Genomic DNA, 12,791 nt, shown 5'->3' with positions numbered 1-12,791 from the left:
TGCTCAGCTTGTTGAGATTGTGAAGTATTATGTATTTATGTATAGATATATAAGGTGTTTATATAGTAGATGTTTACAATTAAAAATCAAATTATGATGAGCCATTACCAAGAAATTACAGTAATTAAATTCAGTGTCTAAAAAGCTTCAGATCATTTGTACATCCAAAAGGCATATTTCTATTCTGCAAAAACAACAAATTCAATATATTTAATGATTCCCAAATATAATGCAACAGTGATATTCGTATTTCTGGGAGCATGGTCCCTGCAGGTTGTACGGATAGAACTGTTATAGTTTTAGTCTTGTAGCATTTGCAGAAACTGTTGAAAATCTATCTTAGACAGCTGAATAAGGAGGATTGGACTAGTGTATCCATAACACTTTTTGGAATTCTGTTCAAAATCAACTGGGTAAAGGAAGGATCATCTGAATAGTGAATGAGGAAGGAAGGTGTGAGGTGGGTGGAGTGAGAAGAGGGGATAAAAGCAACCATCCCTTTCCCCACTCAACATTGTGTGGCACTCAGAGGCTTTGAAAAGGGACTGCAGCATTTCACAATGGCCAGGTTGAATCTCTGTCTTATGCTTCTGCTCTTGTGTTTGACCAGGTGCAGCCTGCAGGGAGGTAAGTCAGACCGTTGTGCATGAAAAGGGAATTTACGTAACAGGTAGGAATGAATGTAGAATCTGATCTTTTTTTTTTAATCACAAGTATGGACCCGTTTACATGAGGAAAATAGGACATAATTAGAATTTAAAAGCAAATTTAAAAATATGAATGCAAGAGACACAATGCAACTTTATACAGTTACAAAGAGAATCAGAATCCATGGTTGTCCTATTTTTCCATATATATATATGTTGTTTTGTTATATACAAGGCCTTACTGTTTCATTTTTTTAAAAAAATCCAACGAAGTATTTCAGCTACATGAACATTGCAGTGGGTGAAACTATTGCAGACAAAAATCACATCAGATGATATCTGCTTCTGACCCATTCATCTGATGTGATTTTTGTCTGTGGTAGCTTCACCCACTGCAATGTCCATGAGCTGACATACTTTGCTGGATTTTTTTAAAAAAATGAAATAGTAAGGCCTTGTATATAACAAAACAACATATTTTGGTTAGGGGAACTCAGTGAGGTGGCTCGAAAGCCTGCAGGAATCAGGTGATTAAAATGAATAGCTTGTCACTGGATTTGCATATGATCAATGCAAGTTTGCTAGTAAATTTCAACCTGAGTTCATTTCCACTAAATTGTTCAGGAAAAAGGAAGAAATGGAAGTGGTTAAGGTAACAGATGATGAGATAGGTGATAAGGGAACAGTTCTTCATAGAGTGTATGGAGTCAGGAAAGATTAGTAGTTTCGGGGAAAGCAGAATCTGAGGTTCTATTCAACAAAATGATGCCTCCAAAGCAGTAGAGCGGGATTACTCAATGGAAGAAATTAGGTTAATCCACTTTGCCAACAAAGCCTGGCAGGAGAAGAACTTGCTTAAATTTTTATATGGAATGTAAAATTATTTAAACATAGCACTAAGTGGGCAAAAAAAGTCTTAATAGAATTTTTTTAGCTGTTGCAAAATTTACCAAGGCATGCCATATATTTTGAGCATAGGATTAGTTTCATCCCAAATCTGCTTTTGCCTCCAAATTAAATCTTTCTTATGATTACACATTTTGAGGATTGTGTATGCTGTATATTTATTTCCAATGGGGTACAACAGAACGAAGTTCCACAGAGTCTACCTCCAAGCTTCACGGTCTTAATTTTATCACAATGTTCTTTTTAATAAATTCAGTGAAGAAGAAAAGCATCAAGAATCAAAAAGGGAAATCCTCCAATTACTGTATGAAATGATATTTTTAATATGAAACTTAAGTGTGTTTCTAGCTAGGTTCTTAAAGAATATAAAGTCTCTCACAAGGAAAGTGGCTGCTGTTTGCTGTAGGTGCTTTTCATAAAAGAGTTGAAAACAATACAAGGTTTTGAAGAAGACACAGTCCAAAATGCATTAGGCTTCTTATTAACATATGAAGACAGACAGAGATTGATTAGAGATTCTCTCCCCACTTTTTTCTTTTATGATAAACACAGTTTTCTATTTGAATATATTACACTATTTTCAGCCTTGTTCTTTTTTTTCCCATCTTAAAGATAAAATTTTATGTCCACAAAGATTTTGCAGCAGGCAAAAAAGAAATAAAAGTCCTATTTTCATTAGCTGAAGATAACCAAACAAAAACAGCAGATACTACTGTTACATATTAGGAAAAAGATCCAAAATATCATTATGATAACACTTTTGTTAATGCCAGTTAAATAAAGGGTTTTTTAAAGGTTTTTTCACTCTAAATCAGGCCAAGAGTAAAAGGAATTCAAATGTCAATGGAAACAAAGGGCATTTGTTGAGAATTTTTTTAAAAAAATATTTAGCCTGCAGATTAAAATCTAATAAAGCAGTTTTAATCAGCAGACTCTTTCTCTGAATATTTTGAGACTATAATGCCCCAAATATTCAGCAAATATAATCAACAGCCAACTGTGTTGGTATTTCTGGGAGTTTTATTGCCAGTACATTGGGATAAGCCCCTATATTTTATTTACCTTGCAGGTTCAATACTGACCCAATTAACATTTTGGCTTACAACTGCTCAGATTTTGTATTTTACAAGCTTATCCTCTGCTTTGTCATTCTAGAACAGGGTCAAACTCAAGGCCCACGGGGTGTTTAGATCTGGCCCACAGGGCCGCTCTGGAAACAGTGAAGGATCAGCCCATGGTGCCTCTGCCAGTGAAAACGGAACTCGGGAAGGCCGCGCGTGGCCCTCCTGAGCTCCGTTTTCACTGGCAGAGTGCTCGAGCCACCACAGGCGCCCCCAACACAAATGATGTTGAGCTGGCCACGCCCCTGGCCACGCCCCAAGGTCAAACACAACCCTGATGCGGCCTTCAATGAAATTGAGTTTGACACCCCTGTTCTAGAAGACCAAGGATGTGCCTTCAGTCTAAATAGCAAGATATTTCAGGCAGATTTTTTAAAAGCATTTCTTTCACACACAAGATTTTTTAGGAATGGGATAGGTGCCTCCAAATCTTGTTGACCAGTCTCTAATCAATGAGAATTAAAGTTCTAAAATATCAAGGAGCTGTCTGGCCTAAGGACGCCAAATTCCTCTAGTTCTCTTGTCCACCTTCTGCACACAAAGGCCTCCTTAGTGCCCTCAGTAGGGGGGGAAACATTGACACACTCTTGCAAAGCCATAAAGGGAGGCCAGCCAACTCTCTATGCCAAGAGACACTGCAGTTCTAGGGTGACTTAGAAGTTCTGAATGTTTCCCCACAGCGATTAAATAATCCTTTGGCATGAAAGACTCAGGCTCTGAAAGCAGCTTTGTGAAAAGGCCCAGACTTGACCCCATCAAGTCTGTCATGAAAAATGTTGCATCTGGTGGATGGTTTCCACCAGATGCAGCAGGAAAATTGATCAACAACCAAAATGATCAAGTGTTATAGCAACTTGAAGTGCTACAGCACACAATGGCAGTTGAAGACAAGAGTACATGTGCTGGTCACTGTGGACCTGTTGCTCCATCACTTCCAGAGAGCAGGGTCCACGGTCTGGGACAATGGGAATGGTAATTCAGCAAAATTGGAGGACCTGAGTAAGAAAGGATGTTGTGTGAGGATGGATGATAATGATGATTAATTCAACCATCTGATATATATTACAGAATTACTGAAGAGGGAATTACTAAAGTCTTCTACCCAAAAGACATACTGGAACTTAGAACACAAAAAGCAGATTAAAAGCAGATTAAACTAACCTCACTCATAGTTCATTGATTTATCTTTCTCTGAAACTAAGCTCAAATCTAGGATGAGCATATGCATTTCATAATGAGATGCTGTATCTTCTCCCCCACCCCTTAAAGAAGACAAGGGAGATCGTAGATTGCATAGTATTTACATATAGTAATTTATATGAATAAAAGCAAATGTATAATTGCTATAATTATTTCTACTTAGAAATCTTTCTGAGATAAGATTGGGAACTTAGAGAACTTAGAGAATGTGATTGGTTTGTTTTTTTCATCTGCTAACCAGATGCTAACGGCTGATGGCCAATTTGATAGCTTCTGCCAATCGCTGTTTAAAACTTTCTACCTTTAAACCTGAATGGATTGGACAGCCCTTTCAGTTACAAGATGTTTTCAGCCTTTTTAGAACTGCAAATGATAATTGCAATCCAGTTGAATTTAAGGCTAGTTGAACTAAGGCAGAAAGGCTATGACGTATAGGATCTGTTCGCACAATCCCCATGACATCACTAAGAGCCCTGGTGACGCAGTGTCTAGAATGCAGTATTGCAAGCTAATTCTGCTGACTGCCAACAATTTGGCAGTTCAATTCCCACTGGCTCAAGATTGACTCAGCTTCTATCCTTTTAAGGTCAGTAAAATGAGGAGTCTGGTTGTTGGGGGCAATATGCTGACTCTGTAAACCGCTTAGAGAGGGCTGTAAAATACCATGAAGAAGTATATAAGTCTAAGTAAGTACTATTGCTATTGCTATTTTTCTCCTTGTACCTTAAGCAAGGCATGGATATCCAATCACCATGAAATGAACTGTAGGTACAAACCCAGCTGCTTTGGTTCAGGTCATAGCAGTACCAAAAAGAATTTGACACCGGGAATTTGTGTCTATATAATTTTTTTAGGAATATAAAAAAAGTTTGCCATTTTTTGTCCTACATGATTTTTCTTTTTCTTTCTTTCAAATTTACCACTTCAGCCCTAACAGGCTCTATGCTGCTTAGTTAGTTACTTTAGATCTATGGAAACAGCCTAAGTGTTGTCACCTAGTTGGGCTAGTCAACAAATTGTGATTTAACCTGATGTGACTCATTCTCAATTTTTCCCCAATTTATTTTAGGAGTGAAACCTCAAGTAAGTGGCCATGGAGGAGGTTACTTTTCACCTCTAACAAGAGGTAAGTATTTTGTGTTATTCCCTCTTCCTCAGCCTTCTTAGAAATAGAGTGGGATGCTACCGTAATTAATTGATGGAGGTCCCTTATTGTCAAAGCCTATTCCAATGAGTGATTTAAAATTTTGTACATAGAAATTGAGCTAATTTCCATGCATTCATAGCACAATGTGGTTCTTTTGGAAGAGGTAATAATCTAGCGACAATCATCCACTATTCGTTTCTTCCTTTTTCAAGGAATTCACTCCTTTCAACAGACCTGGTTTATAACTCAACTGAACTCTGAAACTTAACTAAGGAGGAAGGGAGGTCTGTGGATGGGTTAAAAAATGTCCAGAGAGTGGGTATGGGTGCATGGTTGAACCCCCCCCCCCATTTATATGAATTTATATGCACATGATGCATATAAAAAGTGATGGGGATTCAGTCATGGAGTTGCAGCTGCCATCCTTGACCCATGGATGTCCCTGACTTCAGCTTTCCTTGTTTGTATCCTGTCTTTCAGGTGCAGGAGCTCTTCAGCCAGGAGCTGGAATGGGACTAGCTGGAGCCAAAGCTGGTAAGTTATTTATTTTATTTATTTATTTTATTATATTTCTATACCGCCCTTCTCCTGCGGGACTCAGGGCGGTGTACAGCCAAGATAAAACATAACGTATAAAATTTAAAAACATTTTAAAAAACAATTAAATAATTTTGGCCCGAATTTAAAACAACCCAATTAAAACCGAATTCGATTAAAAAACTGAGAGGATGGGATCAAGCCAGCCCAGCTAGATGGAACAAGTGTGTCTTCAGGGCCCGACGAAAAGTCCGGAGGTCTGATATCGTGCGTATCTCAGGGGGCAGGTCATTCCAGAGGGCATAGAGAAGGCTCTCCCCCTGGGGGTCGCCAGCCGGCACTGCCTGGCCGACGGCACCCTGAGGAGGCCCTCTCTGTGTGAGCGAACCGGTCGGTGGGAGGATAACAAGTTGGATAACAAGAGCAAGTGGGAGAAGAGATTCTCTTTACAGGTAGTCCTCAACTTACAACAATTCATTTAGTGACCATTCAAAGTTACAACATTACTGAAAAAATGGCATATGACCCTTTTTCAGCCTTTTAATAGCTACATGGACACGTGATCAAAATTCAGACATTTTTATGATGGTTGCACTGTCCCAGGGTCATGTAACCATCTTTTGTAATCTTCTGACAAGCAAAGTCAGTGGGGAAGCCAGGTTCACTTAATGACCGTGTAACTAAATTAACAATTGCAGTGATTCACTTAACATCTGGGGCAAGAAAGGTCATAAAATGGGGCAAAACTCACTTAATAAACATACCTGTATTTCAAAAGAGGAATAAAATGATATTATTATCCCTTTCTGCCTCTGTTATCAGTTATTATGCACTGTCTTTGATGTAGTATCAAAGATATTTTGCCTCTTGTTGTATAAAGGCACTGGGATATTAGGGAACTGCAGCTTGAGATTGCTCTGAAATGTGTTTAGGACAGGGGTGGGCAACTGTGGCCCTTTTACAACATGTGGACTTCAAATCCCAGAATTCCTGAGACAGCCAAGCTGGCTCAGGAATTCTGGGAGTTGAAGTCCACTGGTCATAAAGGGGCCATATTTGCCCACCCCTGGTTTAGGACAAGGTTCATCCATCAGAGTCATAGATGGGAACAAAGTGAATACCTCTTCGATTTCAGTGATGGCATGATGATCCTTTAACTACAAATGTTCTCTCTTTTTGTCTCTCTCATAAGTCCCAGAATTTCTTAGCTTAGTCCCTGCCATTTTATCGACAGCATTTTTGGAAATGTTTTGCCCTCGCCTTCTTCCTAGAGCCAAGAAATAGAGACAGCTAGTTTTGTGCCTAAAGCAGGATTGGAATTCTTGGTCTCCCAGTTTCTTGCTCAGTGTCTTTAACCTCTGCCTCAAACTGGCTTTTTTATTTGATATGAATTATAATTGTATCTTACAATTTATGATCTATGGCTTGTCACTTTGTTGTTTGTATGAACACTGAAAGCTTATGCATAAATTTCTTGTATGTCCAATCACACTTAGCCAATAAAGAATTCTCTCCTCCCCTCCCCTTCCTTCCCCTCCCCTTCCCTCCCTCCCTTCCATTCCATTCCATTCCATTCCACTCCATTCCGTTCCGTTCCATTCCATTCCATTCCATATTATCCTACTATTAAGGAGTTGAAAGGATTAAGCAGGGTGATCTCCCCCAAATTATCTCTGTAACAGCACCTTAAATTAAATTGAGGCGTAGTTGTTAAGTGATCTGAAGAACCAGTGGGTGTCATAGATGAGGAGGCACAAACCTAGGGGTTTTTTTTCCTGGTTCATATTATACTTAGCATATGGTAAAAGTTAAAAAGCAATATCGGTCATAATTTGTAGCACAGACTAACCTGTTATTATCCTTGTGTTTATATTTTCCATTTTTGTCTTTTATCAACATAGGAAAATACTCTGCCTTTGGGACCCAAGGACTTACTGTAGGAGTAGGTAAGTTTAGCCAGATAAATTAAATAAATCTAAGAAGTATGACACTTTTGGGGTGGGTTTTTTTGTTTTGTTTTTTTTTTTTGTTGTTGTTGTTGTTTTGTATTTGTGGGCTAGAGTTTGACTGGAACAGAAACACTTGTATTTGCCTTCTAAAAACTTGAAAGGACTGGAGCCTCCTTTACATTTGGTGACATAGAGTAGAAAGAATTTGTTGACAGAGTCAGCTCTTGAATATATGACAAATACCATAGAAGCAGAAAGCTAAAAGAGTGATGGAAAATGCTACATTTTCCTGATGTGCCTGAACACAAGTAGTCCTCAACTTACACTACAATTATAATGGAGCCTGCCCATTATAGCTGTGACAATTGTAAAGCAAGTATCACATGACCAGACCCATTTTATGATTTTTTCTGCATCACCAGATCCATTTTTATGATCTTTTCCCTGCAGTGGTTGTTAAGCAAATGCAGCTGTCATAAAGTGAACCCACTGTTCACCATGGGCTGTTTTTGCCAAAACCCAGAAATAAATGCTTGTTTTGAACAAAAACAGCATAAAACATGTGACTCTAGGACACTGGAGCATGAGAGGCATACATACAGGCCAGTTGCCAAACTTCCAACATTTGGTCACATAAACTGGGCGGGGGGGAGGGGGGACAGCCATTGGAATTCAGAACTAGGTCACAAGTACCTTTGGGGGGGGGGTCTAATGTAACTTTGAAGAGTCATTAAACAACTGGTCATAGGTCAAGGATTACCTGTCTATGTTAGTTATTTGCAGAGTTGGTTATTTATTCATGTATTACAATAGTTATGAACCTTTCAAAATATGTTCTACTGATGTTAAATAGTCAGCAATACACTAATATTCAAGATGGCTGATACGGTGTTATCCTCATACATGTGCAAAAGAAGAAGGGCTTCTATTGTTATGCAGCAATAGAAGCAGTTATTTTGATCCTCCCTGTAGAAGGCGTTAAGTCTAGTCCACCTTGATATTTAGACTGAATGTAGACCCAGGCATTTCTAGAACTCGGGTGTGCAAATTTCCCCCCAGAGAAAGTTTGAAGCTAGAATTTTCCATTTTGATTCATTCTGAGGGTTCTGAGTAACCTAAAGACTGTTTGAGGATGGACCATTTCTAAAATGCTTCAAACACTCAGATTAGGTTGGAAGGTCCAAGTCATTTATCGACCACTCTGAACAACCCACTGCAATCTCCAAACATTTTGAACATGACTACTAACAAGTTCAAAATGTGGACTTCTTGATTTTAAAGTAATTGTTTCATATATTTTTTTCATCCCATTTTTCCATCAGTTAAAGAGAGACTTGTTCTTTCTTATTCAATACTTTTATCTTAATAGCAATCCGACTAGGATTTCTAGACCAGCACAGTAACAGTGATTGATAAGCCCATTCTGTTTCTCTGCTGCTGCATTCATCACAACCAATCTAGTCTGAAAGATAGTCTGATGCAAAATTTGGACTCCTCCGCTTTGCCAAAACAAACAAAATGTATGGTTTGAGGGAAATAACCTTAAGTCTGCCTGCAGTCACATACAAGTTTTAGCTTTCCTTGTCTATCCTTGCAGGAATTCAAAATGGATTTGAGGCTAGACGAGGTTCTGGGGGCAAACCAGGGAAGCCAGGTGAGCAATGCCTTTGTTGATAGCCGGATTCCAATCTGTCAGTACAAAATCCTATACTGACAGTTTGTGTGCTAAATATGCATCTGAGACTATGACGCCTACTCAGGATAGATAGAGTAATTGATTTCTTTTACTCAGCATAATGAACCCAACCCTGAGCATAGAAAAGGTAAAATTCCTCCTGTCCAGTCATGTCTGACTCTAGGGGGCAATGCTCATCTCTGTTTCATAGCTGAGGGAGCCAGCGTTGTCTGAAGATGCTTCTGTGGTCATATGGCCGGCATCAGTGCTGGTATTCAGCTGGTTCAATCCGGTTTGGGTGAACCGGTAGGGACGACTGCAGGATGCCCCGCCCACTCACACGGATGTCATGATGTTCCATTTTTCCATGTTTTTGAGGCTCTGTGCATGCATGGAAGGCCTTGCGCATGCGTGGAGATGGCAAGTAAAAGCATAGCGAGTGCACATGCATGCATGCACACATTTGCAAACCAGTAGGGAAGGTAAGTGAATATCACCCCTGACTAGCATGACTATACACTGAGGCGCACAGAATGCTGTTACCTTCCCACTGAAGTGGTACCTATTTAACTATTTGCATGCTTTTGAAGGAGGAGCTGGGGCAAGAACAGATGCTTACCCCATCATGCAGTGCTTCAGTCTTGAACTGCCAACCTCCCAGATGACAAGCCAGTGTCTTAACCGCTAGGCCATCGCATCCCTTAACAATCAAGTTCTTAAGATATTTGTGATGCGCAGATTTAAAAGAGACTTAGCAAAAATGCAGAGTTCTTTTTGGAGCTGAAGACCACCACTGCCTTTTCAGTGGCTTCAGACCAAAAAGGGGACAGGGCTAGGAGATTACTACCTATTTTATTTAATCATTTTTCCTTTTGTGACAATTTAGGAAGAAGCTTGGAACAATAAACTTGGAGGAGCCTGTTAGGTCACAGATTTGCCTACTATGTAAACAACAATTACTGCAGTACTTTAACAGCAATCCCTCTTTGAAATAATAGAAAATACTTATAGCTCGGGTTTTAGATTTTGGCAATCCCTTTTTCATTTTTTTTCTGAAGTGATTGATGTTACTATCTAATGCTTCTCTGTCTGAATCTTTCTATCTCTCCACAGGTTACAGAATGCCAGCTGGATATGGAACTGGTATGATGGGCCTTTCTTGTTCAGTTTCAATACATGCACTGTTCCATGTTCAAAATAGGTATTCAGAGTACATTAGTCCAACATAAAAACAAGCCTAATGTGAACATTTCACATTGTCAGTCTTCCTGGGTAGATGAGACCAGACAGGAGGCATGACCAGATGAGTCAATTCTACTTTATTGCAAAGGATTAGTTTATTACTTTATTAACAGAATCTTGCAAATCTGAAAGTACAAATCTCTCACCCCTTTTACAGACTGAGAAATGACTGAAGTTCCTTTCTGAGTTTCTTCCTCTTCCCATTATGCAGCTGCAGGCTGTGCCATCTCTTATCTGATCATTTCCTAAGTAGCACCTCTTCCCCCACCCTTCCCAATGCCATTCCCACATTTCATTACACACGTGGTATCACTTTTGGAAGATCTAAAGCAGCCAAGGTCACAATGTTCTGTGATGGCATATTCTACACACACCTACTTAAAACTCAACATTGGGAAATGTTGAGCTCAATATCATGGGAAGGTTGAGAGATAAGAATTCGATTTTTGAAGTCTTCTATCCACTGAGTTGAAGTTCTCTACCCTCATCCTTGAGTCAACAGAGGATTACATGCAAGTACAGCTTGCTACCCCACTGTTGATTCCTGTCCTGCTTCAAATGGCTTTGTTTCCAGTTATTGAAATCAATTGATTTCTCTTCAAGATAATGAGGGATGAAATGAAACAAATTTTCTATACCGTAAGACTGTCCTTAGATGCTGTCCAGATAAGGAGGGAAAACCCCTACTTTAAGACTGGAATGACTTAAGCCTGTCTCACTTTTTACAAGAGGATAAAGTAGGAAAAAGATGTTTTTAAGATGTGTTTGTGCTGTAGTTAAATGTATGTGAGACAAAGTCCATAGAAATTCCTTTGGTTATTGGCAGCTTTAGCACAAAATGGGGGGTCTCACCTCTCAGTGCTCTGTTATCAAGCGAACAGAACTGTAGGAGAAATCAGTGGTGAAAAATGAACTACTTTATTAAGCCTAACTCTGTTTGCATTATTGAATAATATAATTACTTACGGAATTTTGTGCCCCAAATGATTGGACTTTATGCACAAATAAGAAAGACCGTGTCTTCACATTTGACATGATTCATTGGAAAGAGAAGAGTTAAAGCAGATGGAAAGGAAAGTGAAAAGCAAAAGCATTGGAAAAAGCAGAGTGAATCATCATGATAACAGGCCCATCCAGAGAAAGAGCTTCTAGTAGAGGAGGACCAGTTATCTGTTGGACTATGTAAACCAGTTTCCCAGTCTTTCTGGGTTGGCGGCCCAGAGCTGCAGGGAAGGGGAAAAGAGGAAATAATTTTGTGGGAGGGGCAGGCATGTGCACAAGCACCTGTTTGCTCACGTGAATGGAGTTGAGAACACCTGCAATGCTTGTGCGAGTGGGGTCGTTAGCCCCTGCAATACTCGCACGAGGGGCTGTGAATGTGCCAGTCGGCCACTCACACGGTCCGGTTGCAAATAGGCCGTGGCCCACAGGTTGGGGACCCCTGCTGTAAACTAAGAAGACTGTTGAAAGAGCAATGGTATTGATGCCTTCTCTAGACCTCTGATGGTGGAAGATAAGACCAAGGAAAATTAATATATATTTGCCTGCACAAAGATGAGAGATGGTTGGCATTTTAAAACATTATCTTCAAAATCAGAGATTTGCTTGAATTTTATGATATTCAATGCCAGGAGTAGGAGCCAGCTGGCTCTGTTTTTCTAATGGTAAGACAGACAGGCCATGGACGATTTGCTGATGACATTTGATTACAGCAGTATTTCTAATGAAAACATGAAGATTTGATATGGCCTAAACACAGAGCTCTGCCCATCTTTATAGATATGGGAAGGAAGCCACCTGCTCTGTGTTTTGAAGAAGTACACAGATCCCCTTTTTAAAACATTTTGCAAGATTAGGTAATTTTGCAGGACTATTAAATAAAAACTATGTTTGATTAAGTGCAGAGAGATACATCAGGAACTATTTTGCCCAATGATTTGAGAGACAGTTATGGAATATTTCAACCAAACAGGTTGTCTTAAGCAAATGCTTCTACTGTCTGGCATTAAAAAGAAATCTGAAATACTATGAAACTTCTTTGACTTAGATCTGTCAGAAATGATGTAGGGTCTCCTGCTTGGGTGGGGGTTTGGACTAGATGACCTTCAAGGTCCTTTCCAACTCTATTAATCTGTTAAAACACAAACTTAGGATAGGCTGATAACTGGGTATGAATTTGGGAAGTCATCTGAAGTCTTTAACATTAGGTCAGCATACTTTTCTCAGTCCTTATTATGCTCTAGCCCAGGGGTCTCCAAACTTGGCAACTTTAAGACTTGTGGACTTCAACTCCCAGAATTGAAGTCCATAAGTCTTAAAGTTGCCAAGTTTGGAGACCCCTACTCTAGCCTATAAAAATATCTAGAC

At 39.4% G+C, this 12,791-nt stretch overlaps 1 protein-coding gene across 3 annotated transcripts in view; it reads left to right on the top strand.

Annotated features, from left to right (window-relative positions):
• The first annotated feature begins 328 nt into the window (after nucleotides 1–328).
• GREP1 (glycine rich extracellular protein 1) overlaps nucleotides 329–12,791 on the top strand; it is a 29,080-nt gene continuing 16,617 nt past the window's right edge. The window contains exons 1-6 of one of the 3 annotated variants that reach the window (XM_034423422.3): nucleotides 329–627; nucleotides 4,944–5,000; nucleotides 5,502–5,555; nucleotides 7,460–7,504; nucleotides 9,105–9,161; nucleotides 10,296–10,325. In XM_034423422.3, coding sequence (XP_034279313.2) covers nucleotides 561–627; nucleotides 4,944–5,000; nucleotides 5,502–5,555; nucleotides 7,460–7,504; nucleotides 9,105–9,161; nucleotides 10,296–10,325 — 310 coding nt within the window. In that variant the 5' untranslated portion in view covers nucleotides 329–560. Of the gene's footprint in view, nucleotides 628–4,943; nucleotides 5,001–5,501; nucleotides 5,556–7,156; nucleotides 7,360–7,459; nucleotides 7,505–9,104; nucleotides 9,162–10,295; nucleotides 10,326–12,791 lie in introns of those variants that run through there. The other 2 variants (XM_034423423.3, XM_034423424.3) reach the window with 2 other exon arrangements.

The sequence above is a fragment of the Pantherophis guttatus genome, chromosome 4, assembly GCF_059756535.1.
Source record: "Pantherophis guttatus breed Tessera chromosome 4, ASM5975653v1, whole genome shotgun sequence".
In the NCBI taxonomy this organism is placed as follows: Eukaryota; Metazoa; Chordata; class Lepidosauria; order Squamata; family Colubridae; genus Pantherophis; species Pantherophis guttatus.
The sequence above is the reverse complement of the archived record's forward strand: the minus strand, read 5'-3'. Positions and strand labels throughout refer to the sequence as shown.